The 25,000-nt window shown below is 36.5% G+C and overlaps 1 protein-coding gene across 1 annotated transcript in view; it reads left to right on the top strand.

Moving 5' to 3' along the window:
• Positions 1-25,000, top strand: part of LOC144955981 (protein sneaky-like) — an 89,190-nt gene that overhangs the window by 19,277 nt on the left and 44,913 nt on the right. Inside the window, exons 6-7 of the mRNA XM_078886244.1 lie at positions 6,961-7,104; positions 12,965-13,158. Of these exons, the coding sequence (XP_078742370.1) occupies positions 6,961-7,104; positions 12,965-13,158 (338 nt within the window). The remainder of the gene's footprint in view (positions 1-6,960; positions 7,105-12,964; positions 13,159-25,000) is intronic.

Here is a 25,000-nt window from a genome sequence, read left to right as displayed (position 1 = left end):
TTCGAACTATCTATATAAAAGTTCATGGTTACACAGAATTGTGTGTGTTGGTCCTATATTCTTCCGGCTGGCAATGCTGTGAACCACTAACGACAACTCACTTTCATGGTTTTTGTGTTTTTATAATATATATATATATATCGTGTTTACTTGAAAAAAGGCCAAAGGCGGAAACGTCATATGAATCATATTTACTCCCTTTATCGTTCTCTCCAATACGCCGTTGGTTTCATTTACCGTCAATCGATGGAGTGTAAGGCTGAGAGCGACAATTCTTTGAATTATTATTAGTATAGTTCTCTTCAAGAGAGAGTTTATTTTAGAGCCCAATAGCCATGACATCACACTGAACGAACGGTTCTCCTAATAATGATTAAAGGGATTATATAACGAAGTGTATTTTCGCAGTATTACTGCGAACAGTGATTTCACGATGGTTTCACTATTTGCAGTAGTAGAAGCGCTCTCCCGTCTCTGAAAATTAGTCTTTGTCCCCTCACTGAACACATTACTGTATTTTCTATTCAAAATGGCGTGTTGTCGAATGTCGAATGGCTTGACGTTGAATGAGAGTGTGTTAGTTGGAGAAGGAAAGAAAAGGAGGGATGATTGAAACATTTTGCGTGACTAAAATTGCGATTTTGAACGTTTCAGCTTTTCTTTCAAGTCTGAAAATTGACGTGTTTTGTTTTGTTTTTGTTACTCTAATCCAATCCATGAAAATCTCTCCGTCTCAACTTCTCCAACTTGATCATTCGTTCACATCTTGAAATCTATCAGCTTATCTGTCTGATTACTTTAATGAGCATAGTTCCGTCCCCATTTATTGTATTATTTACAGTTAGTTAAACATATTTTATAAAGATTCAACGAATCTCTCTCTCTCTCTCTCTCTCTCTCTCTCTCACACACACACACACACACACACTCTCTCTCTCTCCCTCTCTCTCTCTTTCTTTCTCTCTCTCTCTCTCTCTCTCTCTCTCTCTCTCTCTCGCCGTTGCTCATGACTCATATCTCAGTGCTCCTGCAAATAATAGAAGTTACCATCAATAAACTACCTCTACTACTACTGCCACTACCGCATCATCATTACTACTACTACCACCACAGCAAACTCAACATCGTTATCAAAACTAGAGCAACGACAACCATCTTTACATCCTCCTCCTCCTAGTCATCATTGCTACGACCGCCACTACTACTACTACAACTGCAACCACCACATCATCATCAACATCATCATCATCACCATTACTACGACTACCACAGCTATCACATCGTTATCAAAACTACAGCAACCGCCACCACCATTACATCATCATCATCATCATCATCATCATCATTTTAGCCATTTCCACTACCACTACTACATCGCCAACAACATCACTGCAATCACAACCACCACATCAACACCACCATCACTACACAACAACAGACACATCGTCATCGTCAACGAAAAGCAAAATAATTATATAATAGTAACAATTTTAAAAATAATTAAAAATAATAAGTTTAAAAGATACAATAAAATAATTTTTAAAATAAACAATAATAATGTAGTTAATTTATATTTTGCGCCCAATCCTCGATACAATAAAGCTCTAGGCAAATACAGAAAGAACCCGTACAAAGCATTTTCAGTACTTCTGTAAATAACTGAAACGAATGATATCAACTGATGAGCGCAGAGCGAATGTTCGAAACAAAATTGTAGAAGTTGATCATCATTATTATACTTGATTTATATATATATATATATATATATATTATATATATGGATATTAAATAAAAAAAAAAAAAAAAAAAACATTAAAAGTAAAAATAAAAATAATCTAAAAATAATAAATAAAAAATAAAAAATAAAAAATTGAAATAAAAATATAAATTTATTAAAAAATGAATATTACCAATTAAAAAATAAATGTAAAAATAAAAATAGAAAATAAAAGATAATCATTTAAAAAATAAAAAAAAAAGAATAAGAGAAATGAAATATTCAAAATAAAAACCGTGTCAAGTGTGAGAGTTCAGGAAGATTACCAGCTCCCCGTGTTATAATTTATTTTTGGACGAAATAAGTAGCGCGTTGATCTCATTCCGGCTGGCAGACAGTAGTAATATGACGTCAATCGCATTCTGTGTATAAGTGGTTATGGTAGGGTTAAAATAATTTTCAATGGAAATCTGTGAGTAGATGGACCGTAATCAGTAAGACCGTATGATTGGAATTGAGTGTGGATTGATTTATTGGCATCGTGTGCAGCAGCTGTGTGCTTTAGTGGTATGACACTCGCATTCGGATAGGAAGGTCTCGGGTTCGAGCCTCGCTCTGAACGGCGCATAGTTGTGTCCTTGGAAAAGGGCTTTTTACTGGTCGCATTCTCTCATCGTACTCAGGTGTAAAATGAGTACCAGCATTGTCTCTGTCAGAAAAGAAAATTGCAATAGTATAGCCTAACAGGCGTCATGTCCCGTTCTACATGTTACAAAACAGGATGAATGAGACACTACAGACGAATCGTCGTCTGTAGTATTTCATTCATTCTGTTTTGTTTATAAAGGGGAAACCCGAAACGTCCATTTTATCTGTTTTCGTATATTAAATTGAAGCTTACATTCAATTTCACATTGTTATTTATTCCTTTGCATGATCCAACAGTGGTCCTAAGTTCAGAATAATAATATATGTTCTGAGGAACTAAACTTGCTTTTTCAATTAGATTTATTGAGTCAAAGAGGCGAATACAGTCCTGTAGCTGGAGCCAAAATTTCGTATTTCTACGAATTATTCCTAGTACTTTTTTTAAAGCTTGGGTGACCATAGAGTTTCTGCAATGGAACGAGATAAAAAAAAGTTAGCTCTGGATAGAGAAGGATGGAAACTGTTTGTCTGTGGCCTATAGATAGTATGCGCTTGCCTAAGAAGCTCATAAGATTGCCATCCGGAAGTATAACGGACCAACACACAAAACTCTGTGTATGCATGAACGTTTATAGTCTGGTTAATACAGTTCAGTGAGCATTGCTCATAAACGCGGATGGCAAAAAACAAAATGACAGAGACCTGAGTGATGTCATCTTCAAACTATCTATATCGTAGCCATCGTTAATGTATAGCCTGATACTGACCAAAAATGGCGTCAAAAGACAAGTCTTTGGCCACAAAAGAAAACAAATCGTGAGTTGTATTCAATAGGTCAACCAATGGGATCACTTGATTCCTTGGAGCTCTACTAACGACAACTCAACAGGATTCAACAGTCATAACGTCACTTCCTTCCTAATGACGCATGGTAACTTAGTAACACTGGCTCTAAACTATCGGAACAATGGCGGACGCCCGTATGAAATATTTCTCCGGCGAACATAAAAACGTTTCCAGAGGAAAAAAAACCACATAAATTTGATCATTTTTTGACTTTTACACATTCTGATCAAAAGGCATATGAAAAGTTCTAGCCAGCATGAAGAATAAAAAGTTATGATTTTCTTTGTTTAGAACCAAGATGGCCGCCGTTGCCGGGCTGCGTGACATCAGACTACTGAATCCAACTCGGCGGTGCGAAACCATAGAAAATAACGTCAACTATATGTCCTTGTGGGTTCGAGCGTCGCCATCGTTATCTTATTGCCTGACACAAGCCAAAAAATGACGCCAAAATGCCATTCTTTTGCCACAAAATAAAACAAATCGTGAGTTGTATTCAATAGTTCAACAAATGGGATCACTTGTTTCCATGAGCACTACTAACGACAACTCATTAGGCGCTGCAAAAAAATAAATAATGACGTCAAAATGACAGTCTTTTTTTGGGTTTCAATGTCAGACTATAACCAAACGATGGCAACGGTTCTTGTGTCAAGTTAGAAGTTAACGATGGCTACACCTATAGATAGAATGCGCTTGGCCAAGGAGTTCACAACATTGCCATCCGGAAGTATAACGGACCAACACACAAACTCTGTGTAACCATGAACTTTTATAGTCTTGTTAATACAGTTTAGTGAGAACAACTCACAAACGCGGATGGCAAAAACAATAACAAAGGCCTGAGTGACGTCATCTGCATACTATCTATACCCTGACCCAGGGTGAAAGAGTAAAAGGCAATAATGATGATGATGATGATGATGATGATGATGATGATGATGATGCTTGGTATGTGTATAGATAGTTCAAAGATGAGGTCACTCAGGTCTTTGTTATTGTTTTTTGCCATCCGCGTTTATGAGCAATGCTCACTGAACTGTATTAACCTGACTATAGATAGTATGCAGATAACGTCACTCAGGCCTTTGTTATTGTTTTTGCCATCCGCGTATGTGAGTTGTTCTCACTAAACTGTATTAACCAGACTATAAAAGTTCATGGTTACACAGAGTGTGTGTGTTCGTCCGTTATACTTCCGGATGGCAATGTTGTGAACTCCTTGGCCAAGCGCATTCTATCCATAGTTCAACCAATGGGATCACTTGTTTCCATGAGCACTACTAACGGCAACTCATTAGGCGGTGCAAAAAATAAATAATGACGTCAAAATGCCAGTCTTTTTCTTGGGTTTCAATGTCAGGCTATATATAACATAACGATGGCTTCGGTTCTAGTGTCATGTTATAAGTTAACGATGGCTACACCTATACCCTGACCCAGGGTGAAAGAGTAAAAGGCAATGATGATGATGATGATGATGATGATGATGATGATGATGATGATGATGCTAGGTATGTGTATAGTTAAAGCTCTTTTTTTTTAAAAGATTAAGTATGTGAGTAGATGGATTGAGCATTAGGAGTAGGATCTGATGATTGATTGTGATGGGTTTCCCATCGATTTATTGACATGTTTTAGAGACTTTGGTAGTTGTAGGCCATAGGCTAAGCCTTCTACGACGTGCATTATAATATAACCGGTCTATATAATAGACCATATCATACTCTAGGGCCTTATTCGGGATCAATCAATACACTATTATTTTTTCCTCTCAGAAGCACTTTTTAAAAAAAACATGAAATGTTACGTAGATGTCGAGGGTTTTAAAACTATTTTTTAAATTACTTTTTTGACTGTTTTTTTTTTTCTTTTGTTTTGTTTTGTTTTGTTTTTGTTTTTGTTAACTGTTTGTTTGTTGGGGACTTTTTTTTTTGGGGGGGGGGGGGGTGTTTGTTTTTGTTCTTGGATTTGTTTTTTGTTTTTTTTTGGGTGTTTTTTTATTTTGTTATGTTTTAATTTCATTTTTGGGTTTTGTTTCTTTAAGGCAGGGGTATATGTGGTCTTGTGGTATGGCACTGGCTTTCGGATCGGAAGGTCCTGGGTTCGAGCCTTACTCGGCATAACTACTTTAGTAGCAGAATGTAAGGACAGCTTTTTTTATGGATACGGGGTATAAAAGAGCGAGGACGGATCATCTATATTGGCGACCAGCATTTGTTCAGGCTGGAAAATAAGATACCATCACTCTGAAACTAGAAGAATACTTGCATAATGTATGTATTCATTTGATCCCTAAACTATAGACATCAACTCCCTCTTCCTGTACATAAAAAAGGCACGAAAACATTTTCGAATAGGACATTTTCAAAGCCGCTCCAATGGGCATGATCTATATTAACTTTCCATGTGCTTGAGGTCATTGGTCATATTGCAAAATGTGCTCAAAGTGACCCACTAAGTGAAAAGTGTTCACATGTTTTTCAATATCTAACATCACGATTGGTCGTTTGGTTCAGCTTGACACATGGGTATGTTTATAACTTTTGTAAACAAAGCAGCGTGTTTACATTTGTTAAGAAATATCCAATTGTTGGACAGCAACAAACCATGTGATCGATGACCTGGTTGGACGAAAACATGAATATAGATCGCTCCCATTGTGTGGAATTCACTGCCATTAGATGTTAGCAGGAATTTTTCGTCTGAAATGACATTCAGAAAGTGTCATAAAACGGACCTGATGAATCCTTCTTTGTGTTAATAATGTAATGAATGGAACTGTGTGTATATAAATAGTCCATATCTGAGAAGTGTAATGGACATGATCTATATTAACTTTCCATGTGCTCGAGGTCATTGGTCACATTGGAAAACGTGCTCAAAGTGACTTACACAATGAAAAGAGTTCACGGATTTTGAACTAACTAACATTACGATTGGTCCTTGTGTTCGGCTTGACCCATGGGTATGTTTACAACTTTCATAACCAAAGCAGCGTGTTTACATTTGTTCAGAAATGTCCAATCGTTGGACAGCAACAAATCACGTGATTGATTACTCGGTTGGACGAAAACATGAATATAGATAGTATGCGATTGGCTAAGAAGCTCACAACTTTGCCACCCGGAAGTATAACGGACTAACACACAAAACTATGTGTAACCATGAATTTTTAAGTCTGGTTCATAAAGTTTAGTGAGAAGTACTCATAAACGTGGATGACAAAAAACAATAACAAAGACCAGATTAACGTCATCTTCGTTCTATCTATAGATCGCTCCCATTGTTATGTCGCATGCATGGTTTTCCCTCCTGTCAATGTTATGTGCGCCTAGAGCTGCGGTAACGCGGGATTGGCGCTATATAAAGATATTATATTTTCCTTCGAATGCTGGGTTTCATGCGTCCAATGAGATTAATTTTGACATGACACTACCATTCCCTATTTCCATTATGGCCATTATTCTCATCCTCATCATTGGGATTATGAACCAATATGTGACCCTTCGCCTCAAAACGGTATTAAGTCGGGTTGGTTAAAATTTTGAAAATTGAATTTATAGGCAGAAATATCAGACTTGTGTTGAGTTTGTATGTTTTATTGAGGGGAATGGATATCATATTTTAAGGTGCTAATGCCAACAATTTATATTCTTGACCAGTTTCACATTTAATTTTGCTTTTAAAGATGTGGTTCGTTCCGACATAATACCATTTTGAGACGATGGGTCACATATTTCTTTCAGATCACCGTGTTCTGCCAGATCATCAAACTATTACCCGGCGCTGTGGGCATGGATTGTGATTCTATGGACGTAATACCACCGGGATTTGGGCAGACGTTCACTGATGCTGATGACGTCATTGAAGACATGGATCAGGGGTTACAGGTAAGTCTAACTACCCGTCGCCATCGTAAACTTATAGCCTGACACTGACCAAAAAATGACGTCAAAATGCCAGTCTTTGGCCACAAAAGAAAACAAATCGTGAGTTGTACGTCGCCATCGTTAACTTATAGCCTGGCACTGACCAAAAAATGACGTCAAAATGCCAGTCTTTGGCCACAAAAGAAAACAAATCGTGAGTTGTATTCAATAGTTCAAACAATGGGACCAATTGTTTCCTTAACGTCAGCTCATAAGGCGGTGCAAAAATCAAATAATGACGTCAAAATGCAAGTCTTTTTAGATTTCGGTGTCAGGCTATAACTTCACGATGGCTACGAACTAACTACCACGGAGGTATGGACTATAAATAGAATTACGTTGACGTCACTCGGCTTATTTATTTCTTTTTAATTTTTTTTTTTTTTTTGCCATCCACGTTTATGAGTAATTTTCACTAAACTGTATTAACCAGACTATAAACGTTCAAGGTAACGCATTGTTTTGTGTGTTGGTTCGCAATACTTCCGAATGGCAATGTTGTGAGTTTCTCAGCCAAGAGCAAAGAATCTATAGATAGTATGCGCTTGGCTAAGAAGCTCATAACATTGCCATCCGGAAGTATAACGGACCAACACATAAAACTGTGTGTATCCATGAACGTTTATAGTCAGGTTAATACAGTTCAGTGAGTATTACTCATAAACGCGGATGGCAAAAAACAATAACAAAGACCTGAGTGACGTCATCTTCGAACTATCTATACGGCCTGGGGCTTGGACAGATATTTTACTGACGCTGATTACGTCATGCACGATATTATAGAGACCAGGAGGTTACAGGTGAGTCATAACTACCCGGTGTTGTTGGTATAGACTGTGATTCCTTCGTTCTAATTCCGCCTGGGTTTGGACACATAATAATAATAATATAAATTGAGCTTTATATAGCGCAATATCCACTAAATGTGCTCAAACCGCTTTACAAGGGGTCCCTGGTCAACGGCAACATTTAAGATTTGGACGGGACATGCCGCCTGTTAGGCGATAGTACAATTTTTCGGACAACGACACCGCTGTTAACGGCCAGGTACTCATTTTACACCTGAGTTCGGTGAGATAATGTGAGTAAAGAGCCTTTTCCAAAGACTCAAATATGCACGAGCGCGAGGCTCGAACCCAGAACCTTCCGATCCGAAAGCCAGTGTCAAACCACAAGAACACATGAGCACTGTTTCGATACCTTATAGCTGGTATGAAGTTGACGTCACACAGGCCTTTTTATTGTTTTGGTTTTTTTTTGCCATCGGCATTTATGAGTTATTCTCACTAAACTGTATTAACGAGACTATAGACGTCAAAGGTTACACATAGTTTTGTGTGTTGGTCCGTTATACTTATGGAAGGCAACGGTGTGAGGTTCTTAGCCAAGCGCATACTCTCTATGGACAGTGTGCGCTTGGCTAAGAAGCTCACAACATTGTCATCCGGAAGTATACCTGACAACACACAAAACTGTGAGTAACCATGATCGTTTATAGTCTGGTTAATACAGTATAGTGAGAATTACTCATAAACGCAGATGACAAAAGACAATAAGAAAGACCTGAGTGACGTCATCTTCGAACTATTTATAGTCTGGTTAATACACTTTAGTGAGAATTACTCATAAAAGTGGATGACAAAAAAAAGCGATAACAAAACCCGGGTGACGTCAACTGCATTCTATCTATAGCTTAATAATCATCATCACCTTATCGATTCACGACATTGTTGGATCCATTTCACAGCCTCGGGGCTGCAGCTTCTTTAGACAGCTTCAGTGCACGTCGGCCCCAAGTTACAATCCCAGAGAATGTGTCCCATTGTCTGCATTGGGTGTCTGTCCGCACGTTCAACTGACTGACTGCCCGAGGAAAGTCGCCACTTTATCATGTTCTGCCCGGGTATCCTCGTCGCAGTCGTTAATGTATAGATAGTATGCAGATGACGTCACTCAGGCCTTTGTTATTGTTTTTGCCATCCGCGTTTGTGAGTTGTTCTCACTAAACTGTATTAACCAGACTATAAAAGTTCATGGTTACACAGAGTTTGTGTGTTGGTCCGTTATACTTCCGGATGGCAATGTTGTGAACTCCTTGGCCAAGCGCATTCTATCTATTTTTTATTTTTTATTTTTCGATTATATTATCATGAACTATTATCATCACATGTGTTAAAGAATCAAAACATGACGAGTGAACAGTTTAAGGAAAGGATAGACAAAAATAGAAATGGAAGGAAGACAAGACGGGGGAAAAGTGGTGGAAGAAAGAAAAGGAAAAGGATAAAAGTTGTCATGAATGTATTTAATCGTTTCTTCACACCGTCATTCCAACACAAGGCCATTGAACGACGACATTCCTTGCTACCTATACAAATAAACAACTCATCGTCTAACAACAATTATCACAATCATAAATGTCTTAAAGTTGGCTTGATTAACGCAAGGTCCGTTACTAAAAAGGAAGCCTTAATTGAAAATATTATCATTGAGAAGGATTTGGATATTTTTATTATCACGGAAAGTTGGCTTAAAAACAATGACAGTAAACTGATTCCACGAGGATATAGTTTCATAGCACAGCATCGAAAAACCGGTCGAGGAGGAGGGATTTTTGTTATTCATAAAGAATCCGTTAAGCTACAGAAAAACAAGACGCAATCGAATTACAAAACAAGACGCAATGGAATTACAAAACTTTCGAATCTCTAGATATGACATTAACATCAGAAAGGAATGAGAAGTACCATGTTGTTGTAATTTATAGACCTCCTCCATCTACAAGGAATAAACTCACTCATAATCAATTCTATGATGAAATTGACACGCTCGCGTAAGAAACTAGCACAACCAGTGGTGAAATTCTTATATTGGGCGATTTTAATGTCCACATGGACGATCTAACGGATACAAAATGTTTGAAGTTAAAGGATATTTTAGATAGTCACAATTTAAGACAATATGTAAAGGACGGAACTCACAAGGCGGGGCACATCTTAGACTTAATAATTTCCAGGAAAGATAACAAAATAATTGATAACGTTGACGTTTTGGATCGCACAATTTCAGATCATAACCTGATTGCTTTAAATCTAAAAATCGAATGCAAAACAACCGTCAAGAAAACGATCACATACCGGAAAACAAAATCACTAAATAAAGAAACATTTCAAGAATCCATTAGGTCTTTGGGTTTACTCGCCTCTGTTAAGAGTTGTGATAATGTTCACGATATGGTAAACACATATAATAATTCACTGAAAACTGTGTTCGATGAGCTGTGTCCATCGGTCACGAAAGAAATTATTCTTCGACCAAACACCGAGTGGTATTGCAACGAGTTACAAACACTGAAACATCAACTCAGATCTGCCGAACGGATTTGGCGTCGATCCAAATTAGAAATTCATAATCAAATTTATTTAAGACTAAAACACAAACGGAACAAATTAATTCTATCATGTAAAAAAACATACATTAAAAATAAAATAACAAGTGCCAAACGAAACTCACGTGAACTGTTCGCCACCCTGAACAAACTGATGAAGGATCATCCTTCAAATAATTTCGAGGACCCTATTGCTACCGCAAATAGTTTCTCTCTACACTTTAGAGATAAAATATCAGGTATTCGGAATAATTTGGACAAAGAAGAGATAATGAAAGCACAAATAAATGAAACTAATGCACTTCCAGCCGGAGCAGCATTCGACGAATTTGAACCCGCCACTGAAACAGAAGTACTGTCTGCGCTGAGACAATGCTCCAAAACAACCAGCCCAATAGATCCCATTCCTTCATGGCTTGTTCTTTCTTGTGCTGATATTTTGGTTCCCGTTCTTACTCATATTGTAAATGCTAGTTTGTTTATTGGTGAGGTATCTAATAATCTTAAACATGCTATTGTCACTCCCATATTAAAGAAATCTAGCCTTGACAAAGAAGACCCAAATAATTATCGACCAGTCTCGAATCTCACCCTCATGTCTAAACTAATTGAGAAAATTGTTGCTTTTAGGCTTAACACGTTTTTGAATGAACACAATTTGTTCTCTAAATTTCAGTCTGCTTATCGCCCCTTTCACAGCACTGAAACTGCTCTTATTAAAATCCATAATGATATCATAAATCATTTATGTCGGAAAAATGATGATGTTATTATCATACTACTCGACCTTAGTGCTGCTTTTGACACAATAGACCATACTCTTTTAATTGACAGACTTAAGACACTATACGGATTTGGGGGTACTGTCCTTGACTGGTTTTCTTCTTACCTCTCTGACAGAATTCAATCAGTGTCTGTAAATCGACATGACTTCTCTTCTCCTTGTCCCCTATCTTTTGGTGTACCACAGGGTTCAGTTCTGGGACCCTCTTTATTCACCCTCTATATCAGACCATTAGGTGACATCATCTCAAAATATTTTATTAAGTACCATTTTTACGCAGACGACACCCAATTACTGTTTCCCATTAATATCGACAATCATCTCAATGTTATAACGGATATAGAAAATTGTATCTCTGAGATTAGTGACTGGATGTGTTGCAACAAACTCAGGTTAAATGAAAATAAAACAGAGGTGTTGCAAATTACAAGACGGGGCTTCGTGGACCTTTCCACGCTTAACCTGAATCTTTCTGATTGTGTAATTCCCATCACTAAAGAACCTGTGAGAAACTTAGGAGTTTTATTCGATACCAAATTAAACATGTCTGCCCATGTCACTAATGTAACTAGATCCTGCAATCTTTACCTTAGATCTATTGGTGCTATTAGAAGGCTTCTTGATATTGATACTACTAAACTTCTTGTGGTCTCTTTGATTCTTACCCGCCTTGATTATTGCAATAGCTTGCTCTATGGTTGTGATAATAATGTCATTAATCGACTCCAAAAGATACAGAACAAAGCAGCTCGATTGGTAACGTTATCTAAAAAGCGTGAGCATATAACACCGATTTTGGAGGACCTACACTGGCTACCTGTAAAGTTTAGGATTGAATTTAAAATACTCACCCATGTTTTCAATTGCTTAAACAATTCCGCTCCTGTTTACCTTCAGGAACTTATCCACCTTTATGAACCCAGTCGAAATTTAAGATCTGCCAATTTAAATATCCTAAGGGAACCCCCAAAATCGTTAGTTTTTCATGAGAAATCCTTTGACCACCATGCCCCCCGACTGTGGAACTCCATCAATATTGAAACTAAAAATAGTGAAAATCCACTTATCTTTAGAAAACGGTTAAAAACTGAGCTTTTCTGTAGGGCATATAATTTGGACTCTTAGTATGTATTTTATTATAATATATTATGTTATCATCGAATTTGTGTGGTTTTAACATGCCAGTTCTATATTTGTATATCATACATGATGTGTTGATGTAAAGCGCCAGTGAACAATTCCAAATTGGAACTAGGCGCTATATAAGTTCATTATATTATATTATATTATTATATCATCATCATCATCATCATCATCATCATCATCATCATCATCATCATCATTACCTTTTTCATCCTGGGTCAGGGTATAGAAAAATAGTTTCCATCCTTCTCTATCCTGAGCTAACTTTTTTTTTTATCTCATTCCAGGTCTTACCACTTCTCCGTATATCAGTTTCTTTAATTCTTCTCCATGTTCCTCGTGGCCTTTCCCTTGGTCTTCTGCCCTGAGGGTTCCAGTCCAATACTTTCTTTGTTACTACTCCCTGTGTATGAATCCCGTCTCCTCTCCCTGAATATAAAAACTTCTCCTCAGGCTGGGCAACGTGACATCAGACTATTGAATTCAATTTGAAACTCTCAATCTAGGTGAAAATGCAATACAAAATCGTAGGAACCGAAAACGCGGACTTGGACTACACACCAGCCCTGGAGTTACGCCAAGCTGCCATACACGAGGTGGAGGAGAAGACCCGTGTGGTTCAAACCTTGTTGAACTTGGTGTCCAGTCTGTTGGCCTTCACCTTCCTCAGGGTCTTCAAGGCCGCTTACAACTATAACAGGTAGGTAGGTACTAGTGAGGCTATAATGTGGTCTAGTGGTATGGCACTCGCTTTCGGATCGAAAGAGTCCAGAGCTCGAGCCTTGGAAAAGGCTCTTTACTTTACTCACATTCTCTCACCGTATTCATGTGTGAAATGAGTTCCTTGCAGTCAACAACGTTGTCTCAGTCCGAAAAAAATCTTGATATCGCCTAGCAGGCCTCATGTCCCGTCCTAAATGTTAAGTGTTGCTGTTGGCCACTGACCCCTTGTAAAGCGCTTTGAGCACCTTTATTAGATATTGCGCAAATGAAAAGCTCAATTTTTTAAATGCTTGGTTCTTATCGATGTACACATAATAGTATTGCAGGTCTGATAACCGAACACAATAGATAGTATGCAGATGACGTCACTCAGGCCTTTGTTATTGTTTTTGCCATCCGCGTTTGTGAGTTGTTCTCACTAAATTGTATTAACCAGACTATAAACGTTCATGGTTACACAGAGTTTGTGTGTTGGTCGTTATACTTCCGGATGGCAATGTTGTGAACTCCTTGGCCAAGCGCATTCTATCTATAGGGGCAAAATGTACGACGCTACACCCGCCTTCATAGTGGGCAGGAAGGCACTTACTGCGTCTTCTATCCCCCTATATCTGTTTTCCAATTTGCCTTCTGTCTTTGTCTTGGAATGAGATTACTTGGTTTTGTCCTGGTCCTGACCAGATGCCCTGTATAGTTAGTTTTGGGAGATGATATTTTTTTCCTTGTAAATCATCCCTCTGTTATGCACTGTATTATGCTTTCCTTATATTATATATGAGAAATTTCTAAAATAATTTTTTCATCTTCCTCGAAGTCATGTGATTTAGATCCTTTACCAACTAATATTTTGAAATTATGTCTTCCTGAATTGTTACCTTGCATAACTTATATTATAAATCAGTCACTTATCTCAGGACAAGTCCCAGATATCTATAAACATGCAATTGTAAAGCCTCTCATAAAAAAGCAAAATCTCAATGTAAATGACCTTAGTAACTACCGTCCCGTCTCAAATCTGCCATTTCTTTCTAAAATCCTTGAAAAAGTTGTACTCAGACGTCTTTCACAACATCTCCATGAAAACAATCTATGGGAAAAATTTCAGTCAGCTTATCGTTCTTACCACAGCACAGAAACTGCTCTGTGCTGTGTTGCGAGTGATTTGCTTGATGTTTTAGATAAAGGTTCTGTTTCTCTTCTGACATTGTTAGACCTTTCGGCGGCGTTTGATACTATTGATCACGGTATTCTCATTAAACGACTTAATATAACCTTTGGCTTGTCTGGGACTGTCTTGCAGTGGTTTGAATCTTATTTAGATGGCAGAAAGCAACAGGTTATGATTTTAGATAAACTTTCTCGTGTTGATTGGGGGTGAAAAGATCAAAGTTTCAAAGACTGTGAAAAATTTGGGTGTCTATTTTGATTCAGAAATGAAAATGTCAGCTCACATTTCTGCTCTCTGTAAATCTTTATACTTTCAATTGAAGAAAATCAGTTCGATCCGTCAGTATATTGCAATTGGAACATGTAAAACATTGGTTGTTTCCCTCATTTTTTCGAAACTAGACTATTGTAACTCGCTGCTTGTCAACTTGCCTCAGGCTTCTATTAAACAATTGCAACTACTGCAAAACAGTGCAGCAAGATTAGTTTTTGGCAAAAAAAAATTTGATCATGCAACCCCTTTGTTGGCCTCTCTCCACTGGTTGCCCATTGAAAAGCGCACATATTACAAAGCAGCGTGTCTTGTTTATAAGTGTTTGGCTGGTATAGCACCGGCATATCTCACAGATCACGTGGTCATGTGTAAATTTGAAAATTACACTTTAAGATCATGTAATGACCAAACGAAAATTTCGGAAAAAAGATCAAGAACAAAATTTGGTGATAGATCGTTTGCTTGTTTCGGCCCCAAGATTTGGAATGAACTACCACGTGGTCTGAGGGAGTGCAAGTCTTTACCTACTTTTAAAAAGAATCTCAAGACACATTTTTACTGTATTTGTTTTTCTTGACTCTATATGAATCCTTGATTTGGCTATGAATTGTTATTGTTGTTATTATTTTATTTTTTTATTTTTTTCACTTAAAATTGATATTTATATTGTAAAGTGCCCAGAGCTTGTGTTTTACACGAGAATGAGCGCTATATAAATGTGTATTATTATTATTATTATTATATGATTTGTAAAACATTTGAGTGTGTTCCTCTTAGTGGGGACCTTAGCTTGTATCTGGATGAGACTTTTAGTGATCTTAAACTAAGTACTTTGATAGTGTGCTCTTGGAATCTACACCTGTTTCTTATTTGAACTAATTTCGCTTTGTCTTATCTTTTCTTGTGTGCTTTAATTTGAATTCTAGAACTCTTTACTATCCTATTTTCTTCCTTTTTACTGGCGCTGATATGACCTTAATGTGTTGCAAGTGCCGTAAACCCCTTAAAAACAAACAAACAAATTACACCTGCATTGGACGGCCATTGTGATTCAACACGCTATGGTCTTTACCACGAGCATGGTTGCTTTTTAAATATCAAATTATAGGCTTCAACAGTCGTGACGTCACTTCCCTCGTAATGACGCTTAGTAACTTAGTAACTGGTTCTAAACTATCGGAACAATGGCGGACGCCCTTATGTAATTCTTCTCCGACGAGCATAAAAGTGTATCCAGAGGATTAAAAAAAAACCATAATAAATCTGATCATGTTTTGACTTTTATACATTCTGATCACATGACATGTGAACAAGTTCTAGCCAGCATGAAGAATAAAAAGTACAGATTTTCTTTGTTTAGAACTAATCTGCTCGTTGCCGAGCGGACGTGACATCAGACTATTGAATCCTATTGATTGAATGTTTCTTTGCTAAAACGGTTGAATGTTTTCCACTACCTGTCGATTTTAATGATTGCCAAGTGGAACCACTTTTGGTTGCTGTGAGCGTTGTAAGAGGAAGTGACGTCACGACTTTGATGCCCTATTTTATCCTTGATATAACATTATTGTCATGGACAATATTTTTGCGGACGTCCTGAGAGTATTTCCATTATAACAACGAGCCGATGAGAATGTGGGTTAACTCTATCCTCACCAGCCATTTTCAGGATGTTCCCCAAAACTTCACACCCAACGAACACAAAAATTGCTTTATTTTCACTCAAACACAATACCGGTAAGTTCTTGCGATACATTATTCCTTTAGTAAAACATGCTCTACAACACACTGTTCATTTTCTTTAAATTTTATGATGTAGGTAAAAGAGAAATTTGAATAAGAAAAATGTTGGTTGTATCGTAATGAATGCGACGATTTTCCTGTAGTTGGTAAGGAGAGGGTTAAGACACCTGCTCTGCCATTTTATTGAAGAACACAGTGTGTTCTATTTGGTTAACATTGCATTTACAGATAGTATGAAGTTGACATCACTCATGTCTTTGTAATTGCTTTTTTGCCATCCGCGTTTAAGAGTGATTCTCACTAAACTGTATTATCCAGACTACAAACGTTAAAGGTTACACATAGTTTTTGTATGTTTGGTCTGTCATACTTCCGGATGGCAATGTTGTGAGCTTCTAAGCCAAGCGCATACTATCTATACTGTGGGGTTGTTTTTTTTAAATTAAACAACGACAGTGCTAATATGTACAGTTAGGGTTCTACCTTAGTCCATTATTTGCAACATTTCGGCTATGTGGTCTTGTGGTATGACACTCGCTTTCGGATCGGAAGGTCATGAGTTCGAGCCTCGCTCGGTGTATACTTGAGTCCTTGGAGAAGGCTCTTTACTCACATTCTCTCACCGCACTCAGGTGTAAAATGAGTACCTGGCCGTTAACAGCGTTTTCTCTGTCAGAAAAAATTATAACATCGTCTAACAGGCGTCATGTCCCGTCCTAAATGTTAAATGTTGCTGTTGGCCAGGGACCCCTTGTAAAGCGCTTTGAGCACATTAAGTGGATATTGCGCGATAAAAAGCTCAATTTATTCAATTTTTTTAATATGTTGTGAACTTCTTAGCCAGGAGCACACTATCTATACTGTGTGTGTGTGTTTTTTTAAGGCTGCCTCTATTCTCATCCCCCCCCCCCCCCCCGGCCGATTGGATTACCGAAAAAAACGTCACCGGCTTTTTGCGATTTGGATTTGATTGATTTTTTTTTTAATTGTGCAACTTGTGACAAGAAACTTAACAAATTACTGCATTACAACCTTTGGATTAAACATACAACAATTGTGGACTACTTTTATGAAGACTAGCATCCTAGACTAGGGGGATGAGAATAGTCACTTCGTTTTTTTAATTACGGCAGTGCTATTATGTACACTTAGGGTCCTACCTGAGCCCATTGTTTGGAACATTTCGTATTAAAATTATTATTAAGAGAAATCGATGCTGATTGTTGAATTTATATAAATTTTTTTTTTGAATTGACATAACTTAACTTTCTCCTGACCAGCTATTTTTAGAATTTACCCCGAAAATTCAGACCCACCCAGCACAAATATAGGCTTTTCTTACTCAAACAAAAAAGTAACAAGTGAGCTCTACAACACAGTGTTTAGTATCTATAGCTGTAATCAAAGCATTTCTTTACAGTTATTGATGTATAAGAGAAATCAGAATGAGACAATTGTCGGTTACATCGTAACGAATGTGACGATTTTCCTATGGGTGGTAAGGAAAGGGTTAAGTAATGTTTTTATTGAGTAGAACCACCGACGTATACTTATTTGCAGGTCCGATAACCCTAAATGTTGTGGGCTCATTGTTGTCATGGAAATACTCTCAAACCAACACTAACTAAATTAATGTTGATTATGACAACAATGTCTATTTATTTAAATTCGCCCTCGTCAACCAAACAAACTCACGAGTCTTCCTCTTTAACTCACTCAACCTTAACACTGACTATAGGGAATGAGATTAGCGGAAGAGTAGCGTCCCTTGATTGGACGTCACCTTACACAGAGAACGTCAATTTGGTTCTGAAGTGTCTCAAGCCGCTTTCACCGGAAGCGAGGACGAGAGACGCATGCGCACAACCAACATGACGTTCTATCTCTAATAACTTTTCCGCCGGTGACGTCACAGACCATGGGTGACTTTCAATCAAGGGACGCTACTCTTCCGCTAATCTCATTCCCTATTTCCGTAGTACACCCGGGGTTACTTATACGCCATGCCTATTTATTACATTTTTATGAGACAAATTCTAGGCGTAGTATCAAAGTTAATGTTTTTAGTTTTTACATGTCAATGATAGTTAAATTAGAATAAGAATGAATACCTGGCAAGTTGTGGAAAAATACATGGTAAACGCGCCCGGGGGAGACAAAGAAAAACACTCATAGACCAACTGAAGGGCTTCACCAACCTAAAAATCCAAGAGCTGTTTGAAAAAGCAAGAGACAGGGAGGAATGGAGAGAGATAATTCATGCAGTATCCGAAGCCTGGACCAGGCATGGAACCTAGAAGAAGAAGAAGATAGTTAAATAAAACTATCTATGTACATGCTCATTGTTAATACATTTATTCCAATTTTGAAAAAGTAGCAAAAATTTCTAGGATTGAGTGAGTTAACTCTTGTAATTTCAAAAGAATAATACTGACTCGAATAGAAAGAAACGGAAATGTCTATTTAGATTCGCCGCGTCAATCAAACATGTTGACAAGTTTTCTTCACATTTCTTGTTTTTAAAAAATGGCATGAATTGAATAAAACAAAAATGAAATGTCTATAATGTCGTACTCTGGGGGAAAAAAACATATTTTAAAATGTGGCCAGAAAACTCGTCCTTCAAATATTGATCGATTTAGATGACTCTCATCTTTTGCAAAAACGATCAAACCTGGGACTTCGCGAAGTCCCAGATTTGAGAGTATTTGCCAAGATGAGAGGGTCATTAAAATATTGACATGTGTATGACGAGTTTTTTGGCCACATTTTAAAATATGGGTTTATCCAGAGTAGGGCAGCGCCAACCAAAAATTTGACAATTCTTCTTGACCGACCCTTGTAGTTTCAATAAAAAAGTATGAATTTTAAAAAAGGGAGAAAAAAATGAAAAACCTAAAAATATAATAATAATAATAATAATAATAATAATAATAATAATAATAATAATAATAATAATAATAATAATAATAATAATAATAATAATAATAATAATAATAATAATAATAATAATAATAATAATAATATTAATAATAATAATAATAATAATAATAATAATAATAATAATAATAATAATAATAATAATAATAATAATAATAATAATAATAATAATAATAATAGTAATCCTTCTATTTAATTACAAATCGATATTCCTATAATATCGATTCATCCCGATCTCTCCTTATAAAATAGAATACCTTTGTCTGCCAGAAATACATTTAATTATTTCTTCTAAATTTGGCCAGAAAATTGACATACTTTATCATATAACTTAAATTAAATAAAATCACACCAAACTTTCGATTAAAGTCTTTAAACTAATCTCATCATATTATCCTTGATATTTGATGTCCCAATAATAATACTTATCCGCACATTTGGCGTCGGTTTCATCTATCAATATTTGGAATGTTTCTTTTGTTTTTTTTTCTGGCCAAAATTCGAGGACTGCGTTTTGGCGTGAAGTGAGACGGCTGGCTGGACCGTATTATTGTCCCGATCACTTTCATTCAATTTACTATAAAAGCCCTTGTGAGTACACCCACCCGCCGATGCTGTTCGCCTTACTCACACTTCCTATAGATAGAATGCGCTTGGCTAAGGAGTTCACAACATTGCCATCCGGAAGTATAACGGACCAACACACAAACTCTGTGTAACCATGAACTTTTATAGTCAGGTTAATACAGTTTAGTGAGAACAACTCACAAACGCGGATGGCAAAAACAATAACAAAGGCCTGAGTGACGTCATCTGCATACTATCTATATCTCATTATCACCTGTGTTAAAATCACCTGTTAACGGTCACTGGGAATGGCGGTGATTTTAATCCCTTTGATGTTGAATTTTGATATATTGCCTAGGTGTCTATATAAAAAGGAGTGACCCCCCACCCCGTTTCACCCTCTCCCCGTACACACCTTTTCTCTATTTCTTCCTCTATCTATCTATTTATCTAGTTCTCTCTCTCTCTCTCTCTCTCTCTCTCTCTCTCTCTCTCTATCTCTCTCTCTCTCTCTCTCTCTCTCTCTCTATATATATATATATATATATATATATATATATATATATATATATATATATATATAATATAAATGGATTCACTCACTTATACGGCCGAAACACATGTTTCTGTGTCTTCTATCCACGTCTTCAGTCGGCATATTATGTCCATAAAATGATAATTCTATCTACCTATATATCTATATAACCATCTTTATATCTATATATCTATGTATTTAGCCATCTATTTATCTATCTATGTATTTAGCCATCTATTTATCTATCTGTGTATTTAGCCATCTATTTATCTATCTATCTATCTTTATATCTATATATCTATGTATTTAGCCATCTATTTATCTATCTATCTATCTGTCTATATATATATAATATATATATATATATATATATATATATATATATATATATACATCTATCTATCTATCTATATATCTATGTATATATCTATCTATCTATATATCTGTCTGTCTATCTATCTATCTATCTATCTATCTATCTATCTATCTATCTATCTATCTATTTACATATCTTTCCCTCTATTTATCTTTCTACCTATCAATCTATACATCTATCTATTTATATATATATATATATATACATATATATATATATATATATATATATATATATATATATATATATATATGCTATCTATGGATCTATTATTCTATTGCTTTATCTACCAATCTATCTATCTCTCCATTTATCTATCAATCTATCTAAATGAAGAAAATGTTTTCTGACCTAATGAAAATTAATCATGTTCTGTACGACAATCTAACAGCAATTCATACATTCCTAGATACGTCCTTACAGACATAGACAACAGATGTAGACATTGTCTCTATTCAATACTGTCATTCTCTAAAGAAGAAGAAGAAGAAGAAGAAGAAGAAGAAGAAGAAGAAGAAGAAGAAGAAGAAGAAGAAGAAGAAGAAGAAGAAGAAGAAGAAGAAGAAGAAGATAAGAAGAAGAAGAAGAAGAAAAAGAAGAAGAAGAAGAAGAAGAAGAAGAAGAAGAAGAAGAAGAAGAAGAAGAAGAAGAAGAAGAAGAAGAAGAAGAAGAAGAAGAAGAAGAAGAAGAAGAAGAAGAAGAAGAAGAAGAAGAAGAAGAGGAGGAGGAGGAGGAGGAGGAGGAAGAAGAAGAAATAAAAACACACTTATAAAAAAAATTTTCGCCAGAAAGCTCGTCCTTCAAATTATATATCATTCGATTTAAATGAACCTCATCTTGTCAAAAACTATTCAAACCTAGGACTTCCTTAAAGAATTTTTTCGTCCCAGGATTGACTGTTTTTTTTGGCGAGATGATTAAGTAATTTTTTATCGATCGATAAATGGAGGATGATTTTTCTGGCCAAAATATTTAGAATATATTGTTTTTGGCTTTGTTTTTTTTTTTTTTTTTTTTAGAATAGGTGAACACAGCCCATAAATCCAATAGATGGACTCATCTCATAGAAACCCGTAGGGGCGATGTGGTCTAGTGGTATGACACTCGCTTTCTGATCGGAAGGTCCCGGGTTCGAGCATCCCTCGGCGCATAGATGAGTCCTTGGAAAAGGCTCTTTACTCACATTCGCTCACCGTACTCGTCGGGTGTAAAGTGAGTACCTGGCCGTTAACAGCGTTGTCTCCGCGCGTCGGAACAATTGTAATGTCGCCTAATAGGCGTCTCGTGTCTCTTGCTACAAGTTACGCGATGCAGTTGGCCAGGGATCCACTGTAAAGCGATTTGAGCACGTTTAGTGGATATTGCTCTATATAAAAGCTCAATTTATTTATTTTTAAATAGAAACTCCTCATTTCATTAAACAGTTACTCTGGAAAAACGTGTATTTAAAAATTTGGCCAGAAAACGCGTCCTTCAAATATCAATCGATTTAAATAACCCTCATTTGGTAAAAACTTTCAAACCTGGGAGTTCTCGAAGTCTTCCTCAAAGTCCCAGGTTTGAGAGCTTTTGCCAAGGTATGATTCATTTTAATTGATCGAGATTGGAAAGGACGAGTTTTCTGGCCAAATTTTTAAATTCGTGTTTATCCAAAGTACGGCAGGTAACTGTTTGTATTTTTTTTTTTTAAATACGTCTTTGTCCTGCAATCATAGAAGACAAAATCTCCATTATGATATATGACCATGAGTTATTCCACCTTCCATATTAATATATTTATTCTAGAGTTTGAATAGTTGTAAAAACGTATATTTATCATTAAAACACAAGCTCGTACATGGATACAGCAGTAACAATGGCGATTTAATTTTTTATGTTTTTTGCTATGTATCTACATCATTTGTATATGAAGGAAGAAAATGCAATCACTCAAACTCCTTTTTACAATAATTGAAGAGAGGTTTTCCCAAAAAAAACAACCTAACTCCGTTTTTTTCCCCATTTTGAGATATTATTTCCCTTTAAAATTTCTCAGTCCGTCTATTATTTAAACTTCAAATTCACACAAATCTAAGGAAATTCTCGTGCCAATTAATGCTATAATTAAAGTTTGCATTTCAATTTAGAATCATGGATGGAAAATCTCAAAAAGTATAAAAATCGACTTAACGAGTTTTGGAAAACAAGCTTTCAATTGAAGAGTTAGTGATAAAGGTACTTTAATCACAGGATGTTAGTTTTGAGAGAAACAAATGGAGGTTGAGATAATCTGGATTAGGCTATCTTAATAGAGTATATAAACAAATAAACTTGTAGTATTGAGATAGGGGACTTATATTGTGTTTATGATGAACCACATTGGTGGTGAGTGGACTGAGGCGATTGTGCTTGAACTTTACCAGTGATTTGATAGTTGTATAAATCATGAAAATTGGACTTAAGTACTTTTAATATTGGGGTCTTCATCATTTCTAGATTATCGAGGTTTTCAATTTCATTCATTCTTTGACTAGATTGTTACTTTATATTATGTTTTTTAATGCTACCATTGGATCCAATCTACGTAAATAAATTGATTGGTTTTGGTGTGTGTGTGTGTGTGTGTGTGTGTGTGTGTGTGTGTGTGTATGTGTCTGTGTTTTTTGTTTTTTTTTTGTTTTTTTTTTTAGTTTGCTTTACAAACTTTTGATTATGATTAATTTATACACTATCTATCTATTATAGAATTACATTGTTTGAATTTTTTCTTTTTATTTTGTCAATGTGAGCTTTCATGATAACATAGATAGCATGTTTCTCCCTTTTCATAAAAGCATTGTGAAATATTCAATGCTGGAATCTACTATGAAAATTTTAATTGCTCTGTTGATAATGTTGATGTGAAGCGAGCTGCTGAACTCTAACCCCCCCCCCCCCCCCCCCAAAAAAAAAATAATAATAATAATAAAACCAACAAATTTCTAAAAATTTTGGCTAGAAAAATTTCCCTCTAAATACCGATCGATTAAAATGACCCTCAAGTTGTCTAAGACTCTTAAACCTGAGACTTCAATGAAATCTTCTTCAAAGACGCCCCTCCCTGTTTTTTACGAGTTTTTGAAAGGAGGAGGGAGGGTTATATTTTAATTGATCGATGTTTAAGATTTGAGCCGGACGAGTTTTCAGGTCAATTTTTTTTAAATGTGTTTTCTGTCTGTGTCTGTGTCTGTGTGTGTGTGTGTGTGTATGTGTGTGTTTTGTTTTGTTTTTATTTGTTTCTCTGTTTGTCTGTTGCGTTTTTAAAAAAAAATGATTTCGTCACAATACGGCAGCATTTGTTGTTTTATTGATTTACATTCAGGTCGAGATACACAGGTCAAAGTGACAATGTCAGTCTGGTTAGGGGAGGGAATGGGTGAGGAGTGGTGGTGGGGTGGGGGGGGGGGGTTGAGCCAAGAATAATATTATAAGAAATGACGTACTTACTTACTGGGGAGCTTTTCGTCCTAGGGTTAATCATTTTCGATGCCTCGACTATTTTGACAAATTGATTGTAGCTTGCCGTAACAGAACCGGATTATGCCGGGATGAAGTTATAAGGTTAACTTGTAGGACTTGAGGGGACTCGATAGCTGGGTTGGTAGAGCACTCGATGCACAAGCAATGTGGCCGAGATCGAGCCCGGGAGGTCGATATTGTCTATAAGGTTAACTTGTAGGACTTGAGGGGACTCGATAGCTGGGTTGGTAGAGCACTCGATGCACAAGCAATGTGACCGAGATCGAGCCCGGTGAGGTCGAGCTGGTCTGTCTGAGCCCCCTGTCCGCCCAAACAGGAATTGGAAACTGATGATGCTGTTGTTGAGGATTAAGATGGTGATGATTGATGACAATGATGAGATGATGATGATGATGATGATGATGATGATGATGATGATGATGATGATGAGTAGGAGGAGGAGGAGGAGGAGCATGATGATGAAGATGATGATGATGATGACGTTATGATGATGATGATGATGATGATGATAATGATGATGATGATGATGATGATGATGATGATGATGATGATGATGATGATGATGATGATGATTTAAATTAAATTATTTAATTGAACTTTATATAGAGCAATATCCACTAAACGTGGTCAAAGCGATTTACACGGGGTCCTTGGCCAACAACAACATTTAACATGTAGGACGAGACATGACGCCTGTTTGGCGATATTACAATTTTTCC

This window comes from Berghia stephanieae, chromosome 10 (assembly GCF_034508935.2).
Source record: "Berghia stephanieae isolate SIO BIC M18660-M18661 chromosome 10, UCSD_Bste_1.3, whole genome shotgun sequence".
Lineage (NCBI taxonomy): Eukaryota > Metazoa > Mollusca > Gastropoda > Nudibranchia > Aeolidiidae > Berghia > Berghia stephanieae.
Note: the sequence above shows the minus strand (reverse complement) of the source record. Positions and strands in the feature narration are given on the sequence as shown.